Source organism: Adiantum capillus-veneris, chromosome 27, assembly GCF_014529385.1.
Source record: "Adiantum capillus-veneris isolate H3 chromosome 27, ASM1452938v2, whole genome shotgun sequence".
Lineage (NCBI taxonomy): Eukaryota > Viridiplantae > Streptophyta > Polypodiopsida > Polypodiales > Pteridaceae > Adiantum > Adiantum capillus-veneris.
The window spans coordinates 65,451,420-65,478,177 of NC_140957.1; the positions used below are offsets into that span (position 1 = coordinate 65,451,420).

At 43.7% G+C, this 26,758-nt stretch overlaps 1 protein-coding gene across 5 annotated transcripts in view; it reads right to left on the minus strand.

Moving 5' to 3' along the window:
- Window positions 1–26,758, minus strand: part of LOC147422119 (NAD-dependent protein deacylase-like) — a 94,520-nt gene that overhangs the window by 40,668 nt on the left and 27,094 nt on the right. For all 5 annotated transcript variants that reach the window (XM_086502501.1, XM_086502503.1, XM_086502506.1 and 2 more), the window contains exons 4-5: window positions 25,031–25,126; window positions 24,875–24,942 (exon numbers count right to left, since the gene is read on the minus strand). In XM_086502501.1, coding sequence (XP_086358627.1) covers window positions 24,875–24,942; window positions 25,031–25,126 — 164 coding nt within the window. The remainder of the gene's footprint in view (window positions 1–24,874; window positions 24,943–25,030; window positions 25,127–26,758) is intronic.

Genomic DNA, 26,758 nt, shown 5'->3' on the forward strand with positions numbered 1-26,758 from the left:
CCGTTTCGGGGTTGCCGCCTAAAAATCTCCCAACTGGTTGCCCAGTTGACTTCGCGGCAGAGTTCTAAAATATTCCCCTTGTCATTCCAAAGGTAATGACGCGAACACATTTCATGGCCCAAAATAGCAATTCCCTAATTTTTAGGAGATGCTTCCGTTGGGCTCCCACTGGTCTTCTGACCATCTATCCCCATTGGGACCGCATCCAAAAATGCAATGTGGGCCAACTGTCGGGTATTTTCCTTTGGTGATCCCATCTTGACTTTGTGCCTTTATTGAGTTCACTTCCTAGTATCCACCAACTTGCTAAGTGCGACGGGGGGACCTACATGATCTTGAACTGAGCCTAGACATCCTCTTACTATACTAATTCCAGTGCCGACGAACTTTCTGTCTGCGGGTGAAACTACCGTTCACATTGGCCATACAATGTCCGACCATTTGCAACTTCAAAAAGAGGGTCTCAAAAATAAAACGAAAATCATTGGAAAGAAACCAACAACTAAGGTCAGCAGTTGCCACGTCCTTGTGACATAGTTAACAATCGCCACGTCCTTGTGACACACAGTCTCAAAGGATGGTGTCGGAATGGATCCCGCAAAGGTCGAAGCTATTAAGACATGGTCAAACTTGAAGATTGTGCACGATGTCAAAAGCTTCTTGGGATTATGTTCCTACTATAGAAGGTTTATTACGAATTTTTGCACAGATAGCATCACCTTTTCACGCTTTGCAAAAGAAAGAGGTCACTTTCAAATGGACCCATAAAGAGATTTCAGCTTTTAGTCTCTTCAAGGAAAAGTTACTTCAGATCCAGTAATTGTTTTGCCAGATCTCAGGAAGTCATTTGTGGTCCAATGTGACGCATGTGGCAATAGCATCAGAGAAGTGCTAATGCAAGATGGACGGGTACTAGCTTATGAAAGCCGAATTTTGCAAGGGCTAGAGAAGACTATGAAAGTCTATCAGAAAGAGCTCTTGGCCGTCATTCATGCGCTTTCTACTTGGAAGCACTACCTCTTAGGTGTTGATTTTGTTGTCCAAACAAACCATCAGACCTTGCGATACTTCTTGACATAGTCAAAGCTATCCGAAAAGCATATGCGACGGGCAAACATTCTTTCTATGTTCCACTTCCAGATTATGCATGTGGAGGCCCGAGGGTAAGAAGAATGTTGTGACTAATGTCACGAGGACGTGACAACTGTTAACTATGTCACAAGGACATGGCAACCGCTAACCTTAGTTGTTGGTTTCTTTCTGATGATTTTTGTTTAATTTTTGAGACCTTTTTTTTGAAGTTGCAAATGGTCGGACATTGTATGGCCAATGTGAATGGTAGTTTCACCCGCAGACGGGAAGTTGGTCGACACTAGAACTCGTATAGTAAAAGGATGTCTAGGCTCAGTTCAAGATCACGTACATCCCTCCGTCGCACTTAGCAAGTTGGTGGATACCAGGAAGTGAACTCAATAAAGGCACAATGCCAAGGTAAGGTCACCGAGGGAAAGTACTCGACAACTCGGCCACATTTTATATTTGGATGCAATCCCAATGGGGATAGATGGTCAGATTACCAGTGGGAGTCCAACGGAAAAATCCCCTAAAATTTAGGAAACTGCTATTTTTTACCATAAAATCTATTCACGTCATTACCTCCGCAATGACAAGGGGAACATTTTAGAACTCTGCTGCAAAGTCAATTGGGCAACCAATCGGAAGATTTTTAAGCAGCAAGCACGAAACGGGAAATTGCTTGTAAATGTGCCAAGTGGCACCTTTCTGTGCACTTTCCTCGTGCAAAAAAACTAACGCTCGATTTCTAGCTGGGAGAGCCTCATTTGCAAGCTGTCACAGGTTAAGAGCTATTGACTGCAAGCTTTCCCTCTCATGTACAGTGTCGTGCAAGAAGTCATGTCCTGCACACCTCACACTGCTCTCTCTCTTCCCTACATGCAGTAATGTGATGCCCCACAAGAGGGCTCTTCATTTGACTCATGTACAACTGTGAGGTCTTATCCGTTTTTGCTAAGGCAAGAGCCTCTTTGAGCAGGAACAAGAGTAGCTAACTTTTGCTCCAAAAGCAGGCACCGGTGAGGGTGATAACCTCATCATTCAAGTGTATTTTCAGCGCTGGTTATGCGCCGAATTTGGACTGTTTTTCAGCCATAAGGATGCTAGAACCATTGGGAACAGTGTCCCACTGTTAGAGGACAGTTCAGGGACTGTTTAGGGCTGAAAACAGGGCAAAAACGAGTAAATACAGCGTGCTGAATTTACTTTTTTTGGGCAGAAAGCAGAGGGTTGATGTCAGTGGAAGTGAGTTCTGGCAGGGGAATTGGTTTCAGGCAAGTTTTGGGGCTGTTATGCTGCGGAAATTTTGCCAAAACAGGTGGTATCTAGCTGGATACAGGTAAAGAATTCCCAAGACTCTTCTTTGTAATCTACCCTCTTAAAGTATAAAGAAATACCGAAAGGGGCGCCAATTTTGGGGCCTACAGGTTGTCGGCGTCTACTCGGAGCATTCTAGCTTCCGAGCCATGTGTGTTCTTTATGTGTTAATTCCCGTCGTAGGTTACCTTTCCAAAGTTACCTCTGTGTGTGTCTAAAGTAAAGAATTTCGGGTGAAAGCCAGAGTCTACCGCCCTACGGGCCGGTTTCATGGTTCCATTGCCGGGACTTAAATCACTCTTTCTTCAAGAAGAGAGCCTCGGTTGTTTTGGGTAAAGACAAAGAGTACAAGAACGCAGGATTACACTATGGCCGACAAAGGGAAAGGCATTATGGAAGAGGGTTCCTCTCCGCAGGACATGCAGGAAATCCCTATTGTGTTTGAGGTTGGCGAGAGTTCACGGTCACCCCTATCTGTACCTTTTCCCAATATGAATGTTCCTCCAGTACAGGGTTTTATGACTAGGCAACTTGAGGATGATGCGTTCAGGACTCAGTTAGTTGCCGCCGTGAATGTGTTTTCGCAATTGGTGCAAAACCCAAGGTTTATGGAGTTCTTGCAAGCGCCACCAGTGCCATAGCGGTGCACCAACGAGGGGGTAGATATCTATCCCGAAAATAAGTCTGCGACCTTCCTTGAGCACAAGAACACAAATTTTTGCATGGTCGAGACTCGTAGTGATATGAAGACCTCCCCCGATTCAAAAGGCGAGTAAGTTCCTCCTTTGAATCCCATCCCCTACCCCTCCATCCTTGCCACCCAATCCCATGGATTCCATGATGCTAATGATGATAAAGATGTTGATGTGGTAAGATGAGGCTCAGCGATAAGAGCGCGTGGAAGCGGCGGAGCGAGAGAAACGTCGATTAGCGGCCGAAGTGGAGGTTCGTAGGCAAGAGAGGGCAACCATGTGTGATCTCATTACCTCTCTTGCAGTTCGATCCGATTCCTCATCCTCGAAGCCCGATTGTGAGAAGCTTGCCAAGACCATCACCGAGGCGACCAATGCTACACGAACCATCAATGGACCAGTAACTATGACAATAAGATGGATGCTATTGTCATTTATTCTTGGTTGCATCAATTTACATCTTATTTTATGGTTGTTAAAAAGTCTCATAAAAACAAAGTTCTCTTGGCTTCCATACATCTCACGGGTGATGCAATCACCTCGAATGATGAGTGGATGGAGAAGGATGCCCACAAGGCAGCCCATGCCGAGTCCCTCCTCGTTCCCTCTCTAGAGCTTACTTGGGAGGAGTTCGAGGAGCATCTCAAGACTCATTTCTTGCCTCCACAATACATGAAGCCATTGAACTTGGATTGAACTTGTGATGTCGTATGCTAACCGTGTGTCCTGGTTAGGAGGACAATTGAAGAAATCGGAGGAGGAAAGGTTAGTGGCCTTTCTCTCTAGATTGGACCACTCCATCAAGTTTGACGTGGAAGCCGATGATCCAAAGCCATTACAAGGGGCGATACCCTCGGCTAAACTTCAGAAATGAAGCACAAAAAGGGTAAGCTTAAGACGGCCTACGGTAATGGTAACTCTTCCTCTCGTCACTCCTCTAAAGACAAGGACAAAAATTCTAATGGGAATGGTAACAATAAAAATGAATAAAATTCTAATGGGAATGGTAACAATAAAAAGAACAAAATTCTAATGGGAATGGTAACAATAAAAAGACCTCTCCAAATTCTTAGTCTCAATCTAATTCTTCATATGCATGAGAATCTAAGAGTGACAAAGATAAGGGTAAAGGAAAATCTAATAAACCTGAACTCACACCTGATAAAAAGTTTGCTCAAGGAATCGTAGGTGGTCGATTAAGTAAAGAAGAACAGGCATTGTATGCAAAGGAACGTAGGTGTTTTCGTTGTCACATAGTAGATCACATGAAAAAGGATTGTCCTAAGAAAGAATCTAAAATTGAACCCACTATTGCTTCAACTTCTGACCCTACCCCTTAAGTGAATGCTATGAGCGTGGTAGACCAAGAAGCTAAGTGTAGCAGGAAAAGTCTGTTGTGCTCTTTACAGTGGGTGCTTCTCAGTGCAATATGCATGAAACCTCACTCCAACAGAAAGAAAACTCAACAAAGCAATGGAACGAGCAACTCAAAGACACAACAATAGACTCAATAGACTCAGAACCCCATGAAACTCGACTATCTCATGGAACCAATACAGACTCTGGCTGGCAGCACACTCAACTCCAAGCTCAAGACTCACAGGTACAGTGGGGGTGTCGAGGCTCCAATGTGCAGGGAGAGTGCCAAGACTCAAGTCACAAGACCATAGAAAGTAGATGATTCCTCTCCGACCACTAGAACCAATCACACATATATACAATCATAAAGAGCCACAAACTGCAAGCGAAATATCCTTCTGTAACTAAGTCTATCTCCAAAATGTGATGGTGGTGATCTAGCCACAATGTCCACTAGATCACCACCAGTATCATTGCCATGTATCATTGGCCAGCACGCGAGAGTCCCTCCAGTGTGAACTCCAAACCAACTGTAACTAATTGCCTGTCCCTGTGCAAGTGACATTGTAGCCCTGCTACTACAGGTTGCCCGCCACAAGACCACTCACCGTGTATCGGTGAGAGAAAACACAGAAAATTGCTATGTAGACCAAGATAATTGGAAGAAGAGGAGAGGAGAGGAGAAACACGATCATCATTTGGAAGCAGAAGAAGGTTCCAATTGCCACACACATCCTGACAAGGTGGTCATCACTGTTGACAACACCAGTAGCAGGAAGAAGCTAGTGGGATACAAGCACACAGACAAGAATGATTTTTCGTAGAGTAGGATTAGGATAGGGAGAAAAGAGGATCGGGAAAAATATGCCTCACCTTAGCCTTGAGTTGGGTGAAAAATCAAAACAATCGTTTGAAAGGAGGGGGAGAAGGGGAAAATCCGCTTGAAAAAGTGTAACAAATAGAGTTAAGCTACAAAATGAAATCTAGAGAGGCTAGGGGTGGATAGGAGAGCAAGAGTGGATTGGGGTGGGGGATAAAGGAATATTTTGAAAATAGAGTTAAATCTAGAAAGGCTAGGGGAGCGAGGGGGCTAGAAGGGGTAGGGAGTGGGTAGGGGCGAGAGGGGCTTGGGGGGAGAGAGAGAGAGAGAGAGAGAGAGAGAGAGAGAGAGAGAGAGAGAGAGAGAGAAAGAAAGAAAGAAAGAAAGCTTTATTAACGTCTACGAAAGGCCGAACTCGACCTATGAGACAATATCATATACATGTGTTGATGCTCTAGGCATCGGAAAATAAAAAAAAGGGTACAAACTGAAATGAGCTTATACTATGCAAGAGGGTGTGGTAGGGTGGTGCATGTGGTGTACAATGTATAGTGTGGGTCCTCGTGTCGAGGTGTGCTCACGCATCATCAGGCTCAACTAGGGGCTGCAAGGTGATACCACCATGAGATGATAGGGAGGGTATCTAAAAACAAGCAACATATGTGGGGTAGAGAATGTGGTACATCGGTGGTGGCCTGCTCAGGTATCTCCGGAATGCTGGATCTCCTGGTGCTGGTACATGACTCTGCTCTAGATACTGATGGTGTAAGGTTAGTATCCTCGAGATCTCCCTCTGGTGACACCCATGTGTCCTGTATCCTGGGAGCCTCGGTCTCCGACGTGCCCTCTAAGACTCTGCCTGCAGAAGGGTAAGCCCTCTACTCTGTGTAGGTAGTGTGGGGGGGTCTGGTCCTGCTCGTCGGAAAAACTGTGTGATGGTAGTCTGTGTCCTGCTATCCTGACTCTGGCGTGGCTGTAACAACTGCTCTCGAACCTCTAAAGCCGCAACCAGGAACTGGCCAAACCTCCTCTGCTCTCGGCCTATCATATGCTGCTGTAATGAGTCTCCAATGCCATATCTCTCTCTCAGCTCTGTATATGCTGGGCATCTCATGACAAAATGCTACTCACTCTCCACCTCCGTCTGGCAAATCCGGCACGTACGCTCCTCTCGTGGTATGCCTCTGGCTCTGCCACTCTCAATCTCTAGCTGATGTGATGACACTCGTAGCTGGCCAATGTTGACCCGAAGTCGTTGTGGCATGTACTCTTGCATGTATGATGGAATCTCAATGAATCCCTGCTCTGAGAACCTCAGAAAATACTCATAGTAATATAGCATTTTAGGAGGTAGGGTGTCTGTGGGCCTACACCATGTCCTCTGAATATATGTATGCCATATCTCCTGTCTGATGACCCTATTCCGCTCAGAGCGTGAGAGGGTATAGGTCGGGGCCTGGGTGTCATACTGGAGTGGTGGTAGTCTATCAATATCAAAACCGTGTTGAGCTAGCCAATCTCTTGTCTGGGCATACCATGAGCTAGTGTCCCCTGCCTGTGCCATCTCTCTAGATGCAATGAAGGCTCTATGAGAGATCCTATCTGGATCCATATCTTTGAATCTGCGAAGAAGGCAAACAGTCTGAAAGAGTGCCTCTACCAACATCGATGGTGCAGCCAGCTCAGCTCTAATAATGTCGTGTGGAACTGATGGCTTGCTGCGAATCATCCTGGAGATCATAATAATCTGTGGCCTCTCTATCTGTGTCCATACTGAGTCTGCCAGTCCCGGTCCCCAAATGGCCGAGGTATACATGAGTGCAGGTGTGACCAGTGTGTCAAAGAGCCACCCCTTCGTCCGGGGCTCCTGGAAGTGGGCCTGGTGGCACTGTCTCTCCATCAGAGCTAGTGATGCGTATCCACTGGTAAGTCTATCTCTGGCTGCCTGTGTCATGGAGAAGGTCCCTGATGCTGCGGTGAATGTAACCCCCAGATATACATATGAGCCTGTCACTTCTATATCCCCTCCAGCTACTGTAAATCTACTCTGTCGGCGAATCTGAGCCGATGTATGAAATATGAGAACCTTGGTCTTGCCACGGTTCACCGTGAGTCCTCTCTGTGAGCAGAAATCATCCAGGGCCTGCAAATATAGTTGTAGTCCCTCTGCCGTCTCTGACATCAGGACAATATCATCTGCATATAAGAGTATGTGTACAGTAGTCCCTGCAATATCCACACCCTCTCCACCCCTGTGCAAGATGAAGTCTACAATCTCGTCAATGTATAGACCAAAGAGTGTAGGTGATAGGGGGCAACCTTGTTTCACACCAATGGTGCTCACAAGGGTGTCAGATAATCCACCCGGGCATCTCACTCTGCCAGATACATGCTCATACAATGCATAGATCCCCCATGCCATCTCCTCTCCAATCCCAAGCGCAGCCAGACATCGGAAAAGTCTCTCTCTAGGTACTGTGTCAAATGCTTTGCGGAAGTCAACGAAGCAGCAATATAATCTCCTCTTCCTCACCCGTGTCTGGTCGATCAGACAACGAAGGGTGAAGATATGATCAATAGTAGAGAAAGCTCGGTGGAAGCCTGCCTGTCCTGGTGTCCTCATGCCCTCTCCCTCTGCTAGAGAACAGCTCCTCCTCTAAAACCGTGCCATATAGTTTGGCCAGTATAGGACCAATCATGATAGTGCGATATGTGCTAGGATCCATGGCATCCCCAGATTTGTGGATAGGCACAATGGTGTGCGCTGTCCACGACTCTGGGAATCCCTCTGAAAGCGCGCGGTTGAAGAGGTGGGCAATGAGTGGTGCCAATGCATCACAGCCATATATAAGATGCTCTGCCTGTAGGCCTGCCTGATCTCTAGCCCTCCCATGCTGTAGGTGGGATATAGCTTTCTTCACCATGTGGGTGGTGAAGAAAGTAGATGATGTGGGTCGAGTAGCCGATGGCGTAGGTATGGGTGGCTGTCCTGGGATCTCGTATAAGCTCTCGGCATATCTGTGCCATGCCGCTAGGTCCTGAATAGGAGTGGATGGCCTGGGAGGTCTGATCCGACGCCATGCCTCAGCACTATTCTTGCTCATGAGTAAATGATAGATGTCCCAATACTGGTGCTCCTCCCACTCCCGTCTTTTACGACGGGTAAGTGTCTGCATCTTGCGCTGAGCCTGGCGATGTGTAATCTCCCCTCTGATCTCCAGTATATGTAGGTGTCAATGAGAGAGAGAGAGAGAGAGAGAGAGTGTGTGTGAAATGAAATGATATATTAACGTCTACAGATGGCCAAAGTGACCTATGAGACCAAAAAAGTTACAAGTGGTGAATCTAGTACAATGTCCAAGTACAACTAAAAAAAAGGTGGGGGTGGGTGGGGGGGGGGGGGGGGGGGGGGGGGGGGGCAGTTCCGCATCGATCATTGGCAAATCCCATCAATATCCTCCGTAGTCAGTACTCTGACTGGCCGCCTCCCATGTCGAGCTAGGGTGATTCGGAGTCTCTACTGCGGCCTCCTCCGATATTGTGAAGCCCCCCGTGATCGTGGTCGTTTGAATCTCCCTAGCTCAATCGCTCGATCGATCAACGTACCCCTGGTGTGGGTGTCATCTGAAGCTGAGCTCTGCTGTGGTGAGCAATCCTCTGGCTGCTCATTGTCTAGAGTAAAGAAATCTGTTATCTGCCTCTGAGACTGGCTCTCCACTGATGTCCTCAGCAAGCTCTCTCTATGTCTGCGCAGCTCGAGTAAAAACAGGCCTAGGCAGCTCTGGTCTGGGTATCCCAGGACTTCTTGTTAAAAAACAGTTTGCATAAAGCAGTTGAAGCAGGTCACATAGAGGGCAGCCAAGAGGGTACGCAAGGCAAGGAGAAGAGTGGATCACCAGGCACAGGTAGCAATCCACCCCAGCAAGCGTATTGAGCATTTACCCTAGCAAGAGCAGGGTTAGCAATGGAAACCACACCAAATTGCAAGGCTTCCACACCAGTCACGAAGGCAACTTTCATGGTCACAAAAAAACGGATAACACAGATGGAAAACGACATGAAGGAGTGGAAGCAAAGACAGAAGGATGGTGGAAGGGGAAGGCTAGCCTTCTTCAACTCCTTTTCAATGAAGGCAAGCAATGGGAAAAGGAGAAAGTGGACTTACATACAGAAATCCAAGCACTCAAGGCGGACTCTCAAGCACTTAAAGAGCAGGTTTCAGCCCTCAAACGAGAACTTGCCGATAGAGCAAGCGGTGGACTTGAAGAAGGAGAAATTCAGACCTCGATGATAGAGGAACTCAAAGTTATCAAGGAGCAGATATGGATGATCAAGCAGGAAGAGAAGCAAAATGTGGCAAAGACATCCTCGTGGGTGGATGTGATCACAAAGACACTGAAGAAGGTGGATGAGGCCGAGAAATGAATAGAAGTTGCCAAGAAAGGGAAAGTGAAAGAAACAACATCTATCCCCACTCCTACAATTATCAATACGACATAAGAAGAAGAGCAGAGGAGGAAGACTAGAGCTTTGCATGTACGGTAACCGGTCTAAAAGACCGGGATGATGTGGTAGGGGAAGTCGAGGAACTTCTCTTCATGATGGGTGGTGAGGCTACTCACACAAAGGCATGGAGAGTGGGGAAGAAGAGAGAAGGAACTGGGGAAACTTCAAAGGAAAGAGCATTAATCATATGTTTCCTGTAACAAACTGCTGACGTGTCAGCCTAAAGAATGGAGCCAACTTGCAGATGTCGGCCAAGGGGCCTAGACCCTAAGAAGAACAAGTAACAGAAGAAGTCCTCCCAACTTATGGGGACCCCGTCTGATGGGGCCCCAAGTGACATAAAGGATTAAAATAAAGCAGGACCCGCACACACACAAGACATTGCGAAGCTCGCTGATGACATGGCAGATTTTCAAAATCATACTAGTTGATGACGTGGCAGGTTGTACGTATTTCCGTAAATTACGCTGACAGCTTTTTGGCATTGCTTTCGGACCAGAAGCTTTTGAGTTTTGAAGGCTTTTCACTATAACTGCTTTTTAGACCAAGGGCCTTTAAATATGAGGTTAGAGCTCATTCTCTAGCATTCTTCTTGGAGAAGGTGCAGAGTCTGGAGTACCGGCTTGTATTGGGTTGATGCAATATAAAGAAATACCGAAAGGGGCGCCAAGCTTTGGGGCCAATACTCTCTGGGGTGGAATTCCGCCACTCCGTGTCGCGTGTGGTCTCTCTTTCAATTCAGTTGTTATTGAAGTGCTAAAAGTTTGTTCAGTCTGTTCTTTTCTATTGGCACGTGGTGCCGGTCTTGTGACAGTGGAATCAGAGCATCAAGCATGTGCTTTTCTGAAAGCATATCGGTTCCACAAAAGAGCAGACAGAGCAAACCAAAGACTTTTGGAATTCTAGCTTCGTGCTCCGACCCGGGCTTACTAGCCACTCCCACCCTTACTTCATCACGCATCGGGCACCCTCCCGTCTTCATCGCTCATGTCTTACAGGGCATAAGCCATTAAGATCACTTGCAAGAGAAGGATCCAAGATTTGTTTCGAGTTGCTGTTTTTCTCAGAGACAGTACCATGCAGATGTCTATAGCTACCAAGCAGCATACTCCAAGGACTTGGCAAGCTTTCAAGAAAAAAAATTTGCCAGAAGTTATATGGTTTCTGACATCTTCTTTCAAAGTGCAACTGCTGGCAGAGTGGGGTATCCTGAAATGCTTGCCATGGAAACCCTAGAAGACTATATCTTGAAATTTCTCGATATCTCTCAGTCGATGTCTCTTCTCGAGTTAATAACCTTGGAGGTTCGGTGTGACTACTATGACTTGGGACTACCATCACCGCCACAGGAACATTGTCTGTCTAGGAGCTGATGGACCATGCTATGCTCGGCTACGACCTTATGGAATGAACCTAGCCTTAATTTTTGGAGCAGGTTTCAGGATGGAAAGTCGATCGACTTTTCGAGCTCAACAGGTGTCGAGATTGCTTTTTAAGTTTGAAATCCGTTTGAGAACTTGTTTGGTGATCCTGTTTGGAATTTGTTTGAAATGGATGGTATCTGTTTAACCTGTCTTGGTGCCGATTTGAATTGTTTGACTCTCGTTTTAATATTGGTTTCAATGATTGGTGATTTTAATATTGGTTTCAATGATTGGTGATTTCACTCCCGGGCGGAGTAGTGAGAAATGATGTTTGAAAATGCTTGTTCGTACTCATGGCCTGGTTATCTGCGGGGGGAGTATTGAATGATTGAAAAGTGTTGTTTTTACTCATGGCCCGGACCCTTGTGGTTATTTACGGGGGGAGTATTGTTGTTGTTACTCATGGCCCGGACCTGGATGGTTATGCAAGAGGAGTATTAAGAAGTCTGAGCAGTGGTTACTCTCAGCACCTCGCACGCTGCGGTCTGGGGGGCGTTTGGTTGTAAAAGGCCTCTATATCTCATGGCCCGGACCTTTTTAGGTTATTTGCAGGAGGAGTGATGAGGGAGTTGTTAAACAGCTCATGGCCCAGACCTGGATGGTTATTTGCGGGGAGAGTGTTCATCGGCGGCTTTATGTTTCTCTTTCTTGTAACATGTATATGTGAGCATTTGTGTTGCATTGTGATGTGCCAACCACTAAATATTCCTAATTGGATGAGATTGCTTGGGTATGTAATTTTAGTGCATCAAGACATTCGTGGAAGATCAGTACGGTCGGGGTGTGATGGCTAATTTTACTACGTCGGAATATCAAGAGTTCCGATCTGAACGAAAGGAGAAGCTAACTCCTTGATCAAAAGAGCAAAAAGGAGAAGCTAACTCCTTGATCAAAACAGCCGAAAGGAGAAGCTAACTCCTTGATCAAAAGAGCAGAAAGGAGAAGCTAACTCCTTAATAAAAAGAGAAAACTGATTATCCCTCGGAATGACCCTCGGAAATTTTTTAGCTAACTTGGTTTGTTTTGCAGATATGTTGTAATTGCGGACGATTACTCTCTTTCAAGAAGGGGAGATGTAACAAATTGTTGACGTGTCAAAGCCTAAAGAATGGAGCAAACTTGCAGATGTCGGCCAAGGGGCCTAACCCTAAGAAGAACAAGTAACAAAAGAAGTCCTCCCAAGTTATGGGGACCCCGTCCGATGGGGCCCCAAGTGACATAAAGGATTAAAATAAAGCAGGACCCGCACACACACAAGAAATTGCGAAGCTGACGTGGCAGATTTCCGAAAAACACGCTGGCTGATGACGTGGCAGGCTGTACGGATTTTTGTAAATTACGCTGACAGCTTTTTGACATTGCTTTTGGACCAGAAGCTTTTGAATTTTGAAAGCTTTTCACTGTAATTGCTTTCCAGGCCAAGGGCCTTTATATATGGACTAGGGGTGGGTAGGGGCGAGTTGAGAGAGAGGAGGTGGTGGGTAGGGCCGACAAATTGGCATAAGGGGGTGGGTAGAGGGTAGGCTAGATAGGGTTGAGGGGGGTGGGTAGGGGCTAAAACATTTGGAAACACATGCCGCGTCCATCAGGTAGCACACTGTAGCGATCCAAAATTGCTACCGGAAGCTTGCAATCCATAGCTGAGTAACATCCTGTGAACCATCTTGTGATACAAGTGTAGCTACACCAGCAACAACAGGACTCAGATTGGCTGAAGAAATCTTCTGTCAATAGCAAGAGTCTTCGTCTGGCCACATCCAAAGCACGCACCATCAGCCACTTAACCATGACCTTTGCTGGTTGATGAAAACATCTATTGTGTACATTTTTGTCACAGAATTAAAGTTTTGTTGTTTTTTCCTATGAATGGAATGAGTAGAGAAGAGCAGGCTGGGTCCATTTTAATAGAAAAGAAGTTATGAGAACATGGATCTTCGGTTTCCCACTTTGATAAATGTACCAGTTCTCTCAACACCGAGTGATCCCACAACCCTGTAGCCAAAAGAATGAACTGGGTGTTGTCAGAGTCGGCCACGTTGACTTCATTTACTGGGTTTGGAGCTTGGTCTCCATTTACAAGGTCTGGACAGGGCACGGCTAAAGATGTTTCCGTAGGTGAAGAGAGTACCACTTTTTGGAGTACAAAGACCTCATGAGCTAGAGCTTGATCAATATGGAATTTTGCATATGCTTCTTGTAGACATACTTGAGGAAGCTGGTTGAAGGGTAGTTCATCCAACACAAAGGTTAGCTTTGACTTGGGCTGATAGTCAAACATAAAGGAGGTTGAGGGTTGTGCGAACTCATGCCAAGGAGAACTCTTTTCTCTTCTATAGTTATAGGCTCACCAAGCCCAAAGGCTTCCAGTGTAGGAGCATATGAAGCATCAGACTCTGACCCCAAGCCCTGCATTTCGGCTAGGTGGCACACTAGGGGCAGCTACTGTAAGGACGTCAGAAGATAGGGTACCCTCTCGCAAAGATTGAATAGAGATCCCATAACAAGGCATAGACTTGGTAGCTTCCAACCAGTCCAACAGGTCTTCTTCTAGCCCGTAAGGTGGAGTAGGCTGTTCCAGTTCAAGTTTTAACTCCATTGACAAAGAACTATGTTGCACGACTGGATCCATTCCCCCTTCCAAACAATAGGTTGCATTTGGAAGCCAAGGGTATGTATCCACATTGCATCATTTCCCAAATCATGCAGTGCTTTAGTGTGTCATAGCCATGGTCTATCGATAAGCAAAGAAAAGCCGCCCTCAACCAGGGAAAGAGGAACCACAACAAAATCAAAGCTAAAGGTGAAGTCTTGTACCTATAGAGGCACCTTGTCCACTATGCCTAGTTGTTACACTGTACTCCAGTCGGCTAAAGTAACTGTGAAGGGAGCGGGTTGAGTAGACTGTTGTAAGATCCCTGAATTTTCAAAAAATAATAATAATTAAACTATCCATCTAATCAGTTTTGAAGACTGATCCAATTTTATTATTACAATTATTGTTGTTACATAAATTTTATCGTGTTTAAAGATCACATGTTTTTTTTTTTTTAACAATGCAGGTCGTGCTGAGAAAATACAAATCGACTTTCGCTACTGAGAAGACGTGCATAAATCATAATTGGTCAAAAAAAAAATTGTTACAGGACATCCAACGGGACAAATTAACCAACATGAGGAGCCCGAGTAATACGAGTGATGAACCAAATAGATTGCGAGAAGCCAAGATTACACGGGAAAGAAAGCCATGCACTCAGACTGTGCAAAGAAACTCCAAATAGCATGAGGAATTGGACCACACAATAACTCAAGAGAACCTTAGTGGGTTTGTGGAGATTACTACAAAAGGAGGCCAAAATTAGCGCTAGAAATTGGGAGAGCAGTTCATGGAGAGCTATAGAGTATCGTACAGAGGGAGGGAAGGCTCTACAGAGAGAGGTGAGCATAGAGAGCATCTTCTTCCTCGCGAGGCAAGTGATCTCTCGGAGAGGCGCTCGTAGACAATCGTCATCTTCTTCATGGGAGTACTCTTCTTCACTACTCAGAGAAGGTATGTGAGATACACACCCTTGTCGTTCCTGATTGTCGCATAAACGAATTGAATTATAGTGAATTCTTGTCTATGTTCGTCTCCTTTGAAAGAGAAATGTGTATGTGATTCTTCCGTCTCCTCTTACACGGAGAGCGTACATTTCCACCGGAACTAATCATAAGATTACACGGAATGATCAAGAAAAGAAGATGTTTAAAACTGAAATTCTGCATAAATAATAAAAACATCTCTGTTAAATTAAAAATATCTCCTATAATAGACCCCGGATGAAAATTCTATCCGCGAAGAGATGACCAAAATTTTATCCTCTTCCTATTTGTTGTCTCACGACCGTAGACTGATTCTGCACCGATTTTAATTTATTTCAAATTTTCTGAGCAATGGTCTGTTTTAGACAGGTTTCTGGGAAGAAAGAGAACTGCTTTTTACAGGTAAATTAGTAGTTTTTGTTATCGGAATCTGGTGAAATTTATAAGTCTGTAAGGATAAGATGATTAGAAAAGGTCTACATGTTTAAAATCAAATTTTGATGTATAGAGATATGAATCATAAATTTTCGTCAATTTTGCATGCTAGTGCTGCGTTTTCCAATGCATGGAGGTAAAACCACTAAGTGTTGGTCATGCGATGTCGGGCTCCACACCGTAGAAGCAAGGTTCTCTTCGTGCGTAGGGGAGGGGGCGGATGGATGGCCCGGTCGATCCTTAAATGGTCCGGGACTCTCCAATTTATTGTTTTCAAGTTGATTTGAATTTATTTATGAACTGAGTTGTACAAGTTATATGGTTTTGTTATTAATGTATGCCTCATATAGGGGTCATGACTCAACATCACTCCGTGTCGAAACTCTCTTTCTCTTCTCTATCTTATCTCTCTCTCTACTCAGGATAGCACCAGGTGTTGGGTATTCCTTAGTTATTCCACTCCTACTTAGGGTGGGCGCGAGAGACCCTTCCTTCTCGGTAGCCCAAGTCGTGGGCCGGATATAATGTCTATTTTGCTTTCACTGTGCATATCAGAGTTAAGAAAATCAAAATGATAAATATTGAATAGACCAGGATAGGTGGGGATCTCTCAGCTAGTATCAAAGCCTAGGTTGTACTACAGGAAAAGCAAGGACTATGTAGGAAACTGATATAGGTTGACCTTAGAGGATGTGTCATTAGAAGTGCACGCATATATACATGGTTAAGTAATAATTGTTGATATTGTTGGAATTTCAATTTTATGGTTCTTTTTTTCTCGACAAAAGATCCTTCTATTAGTTAACTAAACTGCCCATAGGGCTACAACCACCTCTGTTAGAGAGGACTACATCAACCATAAGGGGAGACTCTCCCAATGAAAAAACAACATATGTACAATCACGGCTTCCACAGATGAGCTCCCAACACACCTCTCTCACTACACCACTCCTGTTGGTAAGCTCTGTAGCAGGCTGGAGTGTGGGTCAACCTGCCTGTATCACTATCATCCTGCTGGTGGAGGAGAGCTCAAACTGTAGTGCACGGCCCGTGAGAGTGGACCAAGCAGCTATCCCCCAAGTGTACTGTCGTGCTGTGGAAAGAGCTGGCATCAGCCGAAGGACTCGAAACCAAACCTGATGTGCCCATAGGGCAATCCCACAGACAGTGACGTTGACTCTCCAAAGGATGGTCACAAGCTACGCATGCTGCCGAAAGGCCACTATGTACTAGCCAGCTCCCCACTGTTGTAGCTCTATGTGCAACTAGCCACTGGAACAACTTGACTCGGCGTGGCTGTCTGGCATCCCACAGCCTCACTCAAAATGCTGACAAAAACTCAGCTATGAGACCCTCCTCCTGCCAATGAGGCGTTGCAGTAGGACGAGCCTCTCTCCGTGCTGTCAGTATGTGACGTCCTAGTCGAACAGTGTACTGAAAGAAAGGGAACCCTGGATGGTTGATTGAGGAGAAAGGGTCCCTCCAAAACCACTCTCCAGGATCCCACTGCACTCGTGCCAGTGGACAGCTCTCCCAAGCCCAAAGCCTCCAATGGCCTGTCTCAAGAGCTGCTGGGTCAGGATCGATGACACAAGTCTTCTCGTAGATGCCCACTACTTGGATCCTCTGAAAACAACACTCTACAACCTATGGAGCCTCTGCTAAGACTCTTCAAATTTATGGTTTGGTTGGTTATTTTTTGCTTGAGTGATTAGAAATTTCAAGTTTATGTTGGTAATAAATTAACATCACCTTGTTTTTTTGTTGATGACTAGCTTATCACGTTTGATTTCTACTCCGATTGACATGGTTTTTCATGTTTTGTACAAATTGCTTTTTGGTATTCTTGTCAAGTTTGGAGTTAAAGTGACACGAGTTACTCCACAGTGCAATATTGAAAATTATCTAAATCCAAATACCTTTCCTACTTAGAGGGGGTTCTACAGCCACAACCAGAGTTTAGGATACCTATGAAGACGAAGAAGTGATGTACCAGTGGAGACGTGACATATTGGCCATAGGGGAGTTAAGGATAGATTACTATCTACTATATAGTGATGCATTTGAGCTTTTTCAAGTACTAAATAGTGAATTTATATTTGCGAAAAAGTTAATTAATCTAAACATGGGTTGTGAGACTTTTCCCGAGATCATCTTCAATAATATCGGAGAGAACACCCGAGGACATTCACTTTTGCCAATTCCAGTGAGTCCCCGAACATATGTTTCACGTGCACTTTGGACGTTCTTACCGCGAAAACCCTCTACACATTAAGATTAGCTTCAACGACGACTGCTGACCTACTTGCTACAATGATCGAGCGCGCACAAACAATTAGGATCTACGACAGGAGGATTTGAAGTACTACGGATTCGAGGACTTGACGGAGGAAGCCGCCAACGACATGTGGCTTCAGGATTACAAAGGAAAGTGGGAGAGCAAAGCTCACGAGTGGGGCAGAACAGGAACATGGACATCCACACAAGTCACTCCTACGATGGAGCCACCATCATCTCTAGGATGGTTAGAGATTGATTGGTCACTCAGTATCCATTCGCCTAAGAAGACTTCGATTACCACATGGGATGATTATATGACTTATGCCACGTAGGGGACTTCTACAGTCTCAGTAAATATACGTCCTTAGGATTAGCATCTATTTCATATAGGGATTATTGTCACTTTATGTATTATTATCATTTTATAGATTATTATTGACATTTTATGGATAGAATAGAAATTATTGACATACTATAGATCCTTATTTTCAATCATATTCGTTTGTTTATTTTAAGTTTAATTTCATGTATATTCAATACTCAATAAACAATGAGTACTCAAGGGAGGAAACACTAAGGTAACAAATGAACATTTTAAATTAACTATATAAACACACAACTTATTCTCCTTTTCCTTCATGATCATTCATTCAATGTTATCATACACTCTATTCATGCTACAGTTACAGATTAGGTCCATAAGTTGAACTCAACTAAGTAACTAAGAGTCGATCTTTCTTTTTGCAGCCGAGCCTAGACTATGATGAGGCCCTCCTATTCTTCCGAATGCCTCGAAGAGGAATACGAGATGTCTACCTAGACAAGGAATTGACAGAATTTGTAGTGGCCAATACCTTTCTAGCATGGGACACTTACATACAAAGCCAACCAAAATTCAGGAATGATGGCTCTATCCGACATCCGAGCTTTTATTTGCGGTGGGCAAGAATGAAGATAGCTTCAGGAGAACTCAAGATAGCACGACGAGTACTTTTCATCGATGCCTACTTCCTCTTGAAATACCCTCATAAGGAAACTATCTTAGCTCGCAAGGCCTTGATGATGAATATGGAACTAGGCGTGCAAGCTTATTATTTTCAGAGTTTGGAATAGGGTAGAACATGTCGCAACCACCCATTTCCATCATGTACCCCAGAATCTCTTTAAGGACATGTTTGGAAAGATCTTGTATGATAACCCTTTTAACTTAGCAGTAGTCTTTGACTCTTATGATAAACCTCGTTGTTTCTGGGAATATGCCCGTATATCCTCTCAACATTATGCACGAACACCCCTCTTTCTTACTGACAAGTTAAGTGAGAGAAAAGCTCATGTCAATTGGATCCGCACACTATCAAAGAGTGACACAAGTGGTAGTGAAGAGTGGTACGAGGATGAAGATGAAGCTGGTCAGTACACACCAGAAACCTTTGATAATGGCATGTCCATCACCTCATTATGAGACAATGAAGAGTCAATAGCCGGATGTAGCCTTTCCTATATATGTATCCTCTAGTATCTTTAGACTACAATTGTGACCACATAGTCCTACATAGTCCTTGGTTTTCATAGATAGTATCTTTAGCTATATCAGTTTCCTACATATCCTTGTTTTTCCCATGATACAACCTACTTGGGATCTAAATTCTTAGAAAAGTTTTCTACGACGTTAAAATACTCTTCTTCTTCTTCTTCTTCGGGCCATACACAGTCTCAAGTATAGCTAAACATTAAAAAAATCTCTTTTTGAACATATAAATCAATCCAGATTGGTACCATAACCTTATACCAACAAGCAGAATCAAATTCGAACCCCAGTTCTCTCCTTAGCATGCATGCGAAAAAAACACACATGACAACCAATGGACTTGGCATACAACATGAATCTATCTTGGAACATCAAAATATGATTTTCAAAGTATAAATCAACTCATCTCAATACCATGATCGTGCTCCAACAAACGGAATTGAATTTGGATAAGTTTTAGTGGTTTTACCCCCATGCATCGGAAAACGCAAAACTGACAAAAATTTAAAATTCATATCTCTATACACCAAAATTTGATTTTGAACATGTAGACCTTTTCTAATTATCTTATTCTTACGGACTGATAAATTTCACCACATCCTGATTAAAAAAACTACTAATTTATCCATAAAAAGCAATTTCTCCTTCTTCCCAAGCGGCATCTTCATGAGGATAACCTGTCCATTTGATGAGGCGTTCCTTAATAGAGCGATTTCTGAGTGTTGTGTGTCTTGATTGTAAGATCTGTTCTGGTTGGACATTAAAATTATTATCCTTTGTTGTAATGAGATGAGAATCATCTAGGATGTGTCTCGTATCTGCTACGTATGGTTTTAAGAGGCTTACATGGAATACATTATGCACTTTTAAATGTGTTGGAAGCCTTAGCTCATAAGCTTGGTCATTGATCACCTTCGTAACAAGGAAGGGTCCACAATACCTAGCACTTAGCGTTTTGTACTTTCCCAGCAACGATAGTGAGCTGCGTTTTGGTTTTACGCGGAGGAAAACCATATCTCTTTCCTTAAAAAGTCGTTGACTCCGCTTCAAGTCTGCATAACTCTTCTGTCAGTTTTGAGCAATCTTAATGTCCTGTCGAATGAGTTTTGTCTGGAATTGTAGTTCATCTAGCATTTCCTTGGAAGCTTTAACTCGAATCAAGGGGTCCGTTCATTTCAAGGATGTCAAACACTCTTATCCATATAGTGCTTTGAAGGGAGACATTCCTATCATACGTTGGAATGAAGCATTGTAAGCAAACTCAAGGAGATATAAATACCTGGTATATTTATTCGGTTCCCTCATATAGTATGCTCAAAGAATATCTTCAATGACTTGGTTGGTTCTCTTAGATTGGCCATCTGTCTGGGGATGGTAAGCCGTACTAAAGGCTAGTTGTGTCTCTGTAGCTTCGAATAGTGCTCTCCAAAAATCTGAGGTGAATTTGGAATCGTGATCAGATACAATGCGTCGTGGTGAGCCATGATACATGAATATACCCTTCATGAAAACATGTACAATCTCCTTGGCAGTGTTCTCCTCCTTGACTGGAAAGAGATAAGCTACCTTGGTGAGCATATCAACCACCACAAATATGGAGTCGTATCGTAATCCAGTAATGAAGTCCATAGAGATGTACTCCCATTTCATATGTGGAGTATCTAACGGGTGTAATTTCCCAGGGTATTTTACTCTTTCGGTTTTAATCTTCTAACAGGTAAGACAACTGGTGACATAATTCAAAATATCACGCTTCAAACCTGGCCCAAAGAAGCTTTGTCGCAACTGTGAATACATTTTAATGTACCCAAGGTGTCCTGCAATTGGGATGTTGTGAGCCTCGTGCAAAATCTACATCTCTGATTCCTTACCATTGGGGATACATAGTCGATTCTTGTAGTACATATTATCATTATCCATAGTAAATCCTTCAATAGTACGACTTTGTTGTTCTGTACGGGATGTTAAGAGCATGAGAGATCGTATTCTTGAAAAATATGAGTCATCAAGGAGTAATTGGCCATAATTTGTAGATAATAGTGTCTCAACATCAAATATTGCACCACTTATACTCTTCCTACTGAGAGCATCTGCGACAGCATTTAGTCTTCTTGGTTAATATTCAATACCGAAATCATACTCGCATAAGATTTCCATCCATCTATGTTGTCGCATATTTAAATCTGGTTGTGTAAATAACCACCTCAAGCTCTTATGATCAGTATGTAGCTCAAACTGTCGTCCTAAAGGATAATGTCGCCATAGTTTTAGAGCATGAACCATTGCAATAGTTCAAGATCATGAGTGAGATAGTTCAACTAATGTTGTCGGAGTTTACGTAACTCATAGGCTATGGGTTTCCCTTCTTGACTTAGGACACCACCTATAGCTTGTCCACTAGCATCAGTTGATACTGTAAAAGTTTTTAAAAAGTCCGGCAATCGTAGTATCGGTGCATTTATTAATTCCTTAAGTTTCTCAAAGCTTGCATGGGATGCTTCAGTCCATAAGAACTTTTTGGTTTTCTTAAGAAGATTTGTCTTGACTCATCGCTGAGGCTATCTTTGCATAATTCATAATGAATATGCGGTATCATCCTGTGAGTCCAAGAAATCCTCGGATCTCTCTTATGGAACTCGGTGTAGGCCAATTTACGACAGCTTCAATCTTTGCAGGGTTCGTTGATACACCTTCTCTGGAGATTATGAAACCAAGGTACTCAACTTTTTCTATGAAGAAGGTACACTTACTCTTCTTAGCATAGAGTTGGTGTTGGTGGAGAAGCTCTAGTACACGTCGTACATGTCCTTCATGTTCTTCTACATTCTTAGAATAGACTAGGATGTCATCAAAGAAAATAAGAACTAAATTGTCTAAATGTTCTCAAAAGATATCTATCATGAGCCTATTGAATGTAGCAGGGGCATTTGTGAGACCAAAGGGCATGATCGTGAACTCATAATGACCAAACGGAGTGTTAAATCTTGTCTTAGGAATATCCTCTTCCTTTATATGGATTTGGTAATATACAAACCTTAAATCAATTTTTGAGAAGATGGCTGCACCTTGTAACCTATCTAAAAGTTCGTCGATCCGTGGTATATCATACTTGTTTTTTACGGTGACTTGGTTAAGCCCTCTATAATCAATACAAAGGCGGAGTGTGTCATCCTTCTTTCGATTGAAAAGGACGGGTGTGCTCCAAGGTGAAATACTGGGACGTATAAATCCTTAATCAAGTAGCTGTAAAAGTTGTTCTTTAAGCTCAGTAGCCTCTGGTACAGACATCTTGTAGGGTCTACGGGCTACTGGTTGGGCTCTTGGAATAACCTCAATTGCATGATCAACCTCGCGCTTAGGTGGTAACTCAGTGAGTTCTTCTGGGAAGACATCATTGTACTCGGTCAACCATTTTGGTTCGATCTGGGTGGTTTGCTCGTTAGTGGGGTTTTGCTTGACCGCATAAACCATTTGTTTCCTCCTATAAGCCTTTGATAGTTTTGTGAAAGTGACTAGCTGAAGTTTTGTTTGCCCTCTAATACCTGAAATTGTTACTCTCTTGTTATCGTCATTCTCAAAAGTTAGTAAAGCCTTCTTACAATGTATAGCTACATCATTCTTCTTTAGCCAATCCATCCCTAGCATACCATCATAAATCCCAAGAGGTAGTACCCGAAATTGAGCATTAGTGTTCTCATTCCCTAGTTTGAATTTGATTTGTCCTATTGTCGTAAGTGACTTGGTTTTCTTGCCCGTTGCAAGTTCAATCGTGAGTGAGAAATCAAGATGTTCAAGTAATTGTGGATTCCTTATGCACTTCGGAGATATAAAAGAATGCGTGCTTTCTGAATCACTAAGGTGAACTTTTTACCTTCGTATTTAAAGGACGGAGAATTGCTGGTTGGCTCCTTGATGTTCAATTGTTGCATGAATATGAGCCATTGATTCTTCTCTCCCGTCAATTTTAACAGCATTAAGTTGATTAACATGAGCTACATTAGGGTTGCGAGATCCCCCAAATCTTGGGCAAGGAGGGTTTATATTGGCTTGGAGAGAATGGATGTTGTCTAACTGTTGTAGAAATTGCAAAGCTTTCTTTCTAACTCCCCAGAAGATAAAGAACTTGACTATGAAATCACCATTCTTACAAGCCTTTGGTTGAGGAGGAACTGGTGGCGGTTGATGACTTCCAGATTTCAAACATTGACGGTGGCAATGGAGGCGTTAATGGAGGTATAGGTCATGCAACGGATTCTATGTTAAGCTCTCAAACTGTCAAGTGGATCTAGCGGTAGAACTTGTGGCATAACTAGGGGCATCGTATGAGTCATATAATTCAGAAACTGTTGGAAGTTCTGCGAGTGAGGTAAACTGCCTTGTGGATATTTGTAAAGCAACTCCTAAATCTATTGACAAAAAATCTTGTACATTCTTTGAACTCCATAGTTTACCTTGTAAAACTATAAGAAGGACCGATTTGCTTGCCAGAAAAGCAAGCTCTTGAGTGCTATGATATCTTTGGAACCGGAAGGGCAACATGTGCCAACAGAAAACAACCGAACAGACATTGAAACAACCGGAAACGAATTTGCAACTTCAAATACTCGAGCTGAAAGAGAGAACCAAACATCGAAGACGGAACAAGGTTAGGAGGAGTTCCTTGCTCAGGTGAACTAGGCCCTAACGTAGGCGCCGCTTCCAATACTTCCTTTTATTACGCTCTGAGGCTGGGTGTACAACTACCGGGGAAAGCCCACTCTGCAAATGATTTGAGTGTAGCTGACTCTCTCTAGGCACATATTTCTAGGCACTTAGCCCTTGTTTTACAGAGTGCCCAAAAGCATAAAAGTCAACTGCTTTCATAAATTGGTCAACCCCAAAAGCTCTTAAGAGAACAACTAAGGCCAGAAAACAGCGAAACGTAGAAGGACGCACATCAGCAACCCGCAATTTGCACCGCATTTAACGCTACCTTCAGCTTGGCTCCACGCTTCCGATCAGTCAGCTCTTCCTCGTCCCATACAGGCAGGTCCTACCACATCATCCACTTGTGGCAGGGGACAGGACCTAGAGGACTCTATTTTGTCAAGAGACATTTTATGGTTTGCAGAGGGAGAGGTGCTTCTGAAGGGGACTTCACTGCCTGCTCACTTAGAGCGGTCAGTGTGAAAATTTTGACTCTTGACCACATTCGTCTACCATATATATAAGAGAAGTGGGGCTGGCAAGAGTCTATGCGGATAAAGAAGGAGACAACACTGGTTTTGTGGTTCACACCTACTCTCTTAATGAGCATTGCATCATCACTTCCTCTACAATGGTATGGAGCAGTGTCCAGGTTTAGGAGGCCTCACATGCTTCCAAGAAGGAGGCACTAGAGGTGGTATTAGGTCATGGGGTCTCCATAGCCTATGCGACACCTCCGTACATTCCATCCCCCAGTGCCCTATTGGTGCAGATGATTCATACCTGCACATCTCCTTGGAAACTAGCCAGATCAAACCCCCCTACCCCCCCCAACAGAGTCCCACCATACTACCATACATTTCACACATTAGAATACCTATCATATCACAGAGGGCGTATTTTGCATTGACCGCTCCACCCTTCTATCCACATTGACTACAGAGCTGACCACCTTGCTGCACTCAGCTGCCATCAGACACATGAGTTTTTCACTGTTAGAAGTCAGTTGAGACTTATTAAGGAAAGTTAAGGAGCTTTTCCACTGTTCCTTGGGGCTGCAGAAGTTCAAGATAGCATAGTTCTACTGTGCAGGAGTGGAAATGCGTGTGTAAAAGGATACATCAATTTGATTCAACAAATGCCATACAACTACAAGTATGTTCATGTGTTTTACCTCCTATAATGGTAGAACTCCCAAACCAAAGAGGGATCTGCTGCAAATGCTTCAGGTGTGGCCAACTCCTTCAAATGCCCAAAAAAAAGAAAAAAAAACTCAACAAAAACCTAAAAGCCCGTATCCGCATAAGTGAAATACAGGCAATCAGATTACTGTTGCACTCCATGAACGCCATAAACCTCCCTCGCCCCGAAATGTTGGAATCCCTGATTCTGCAGATATTCCAGCACCTGTAAGAACGGTCACTTTCTGCAAAAAGCAGAATTGGAATATCAATTTTTATGTCCTCACAATCACATGCCCAACATCAGGGCATCAGTTAGATAAATACAAAAAAAGAGGATATCAGGAATCTTTTCCTCATGCAGGCCCATAGTCCTATGCAACATTTTCTCATTTAAAAATGTGCCCAGAGGAGCATAGGCTTGCTTGAAACAGTTTAGTAACCAAAGGAGGATAGGCTTGCCAGGACAAGTTTTTAAAAACCTTGGTTATTCCTTGGCATTGCCCCAAGCTTTCCACAAACATGCTTATGTGTTGAATGAGAAGCATATGAAAAGTCATAATCAGCATGTTGTTACTAATGTTGAGGATGCTGCTGCCTTACGAACCAATAGCACCCCATGAAAAGTCAGTAAACATATTTACACAATTGAACTTCGACAATACACCGAAAGAATGTTGCTTGCTTCATTAACCTGAATAAAAATTTATGTTGACCCACTTTAATGAACAAAACTCTAAAATGATGTGAAGCAGACTTTAGACAACACAGTGACTTTAACCATCAATGCCCAATCGTTGATGTGGCATTCCTATCCCATATATGCTCACTATGAGCATGCATTAATGAATATATGAATACTAAGCTTTCATTATGCAAAGTAACCTAAGCCATGATGAAGCATATATGTCGGGGGGCGGGGGGGTCGTTAGAGAATGACAGCTAGGCAAAGTTGCATCCCTTGACACTGTAGCATGTCTCAGGTAGATTTGTGTAGCCTTGTTCTGGAGTGATCAGCTTCCTATCCTCCATGACTGCACATATGTTAATACTTGTACCTGATCCATTGGCTTATACCCTCAGCTCCTCAGCTTTGTGTTCTCTCGAGGTCTTGACAGATTTCTTGCATATGGTTGTATCTTGTTATGTGCTTTTACTTGTAATTGACATTGGTAGATTCTACCTCTTTGTAAAGTTTTGGTAATATCAAAGGCTATAAGCCCTATCGTTTATGAAAGAGAAATGAAATGTTATATTAACGTCTTCAAAAGGCAAAAATAAGCTACAAAACAAAAAGATTACATCCATGTGTGACTCTGGGGTTTTGGGGCGCCCCGGGGGGGGGGGGGAGAGAGAGAGAGAGAGAGAGAGAGAGATGATGATGATGATGTTGTATTTACGTCCTCGGGGGGCCAAAATGACCCATGGGACCACAAAAGGTCTACAAGATGCTCCCCTCATGTGAGAGGGGGTAGTGGGCTAGTAGCTTTCTTGTGTGTGAGTGTTGTGTGATGATCCAATATTTTGGCAAAGTAGATGCCTAAAGCTACCGGGGAGGGGTGTATCCGAGAGAGAAGCTCCTCAAAGGTGACTGTCCCTTGAAAGAGCTGTGGAAATTCAACACGGATGTGTGCGTATGCTGGGCACTCAACGGTGACATGAGCCTCGCTTTCCACTTTGTTCAACTTGCATTGTGGGCATGTCCTCCTATTTTCCTTAATATTCAGCCACCCTCCCGTTTCAATCTTGAGCATGTGTGATCGCGTCCGCATCAAAGTAATGGCTCGTCATGCCCGGTTGGACATGGGTGTCTTTATATGCATCTGAGTGTCCCCAGTCTTGTAGGTCTCTCAATATTGTGTATTGATGTGCTTGCC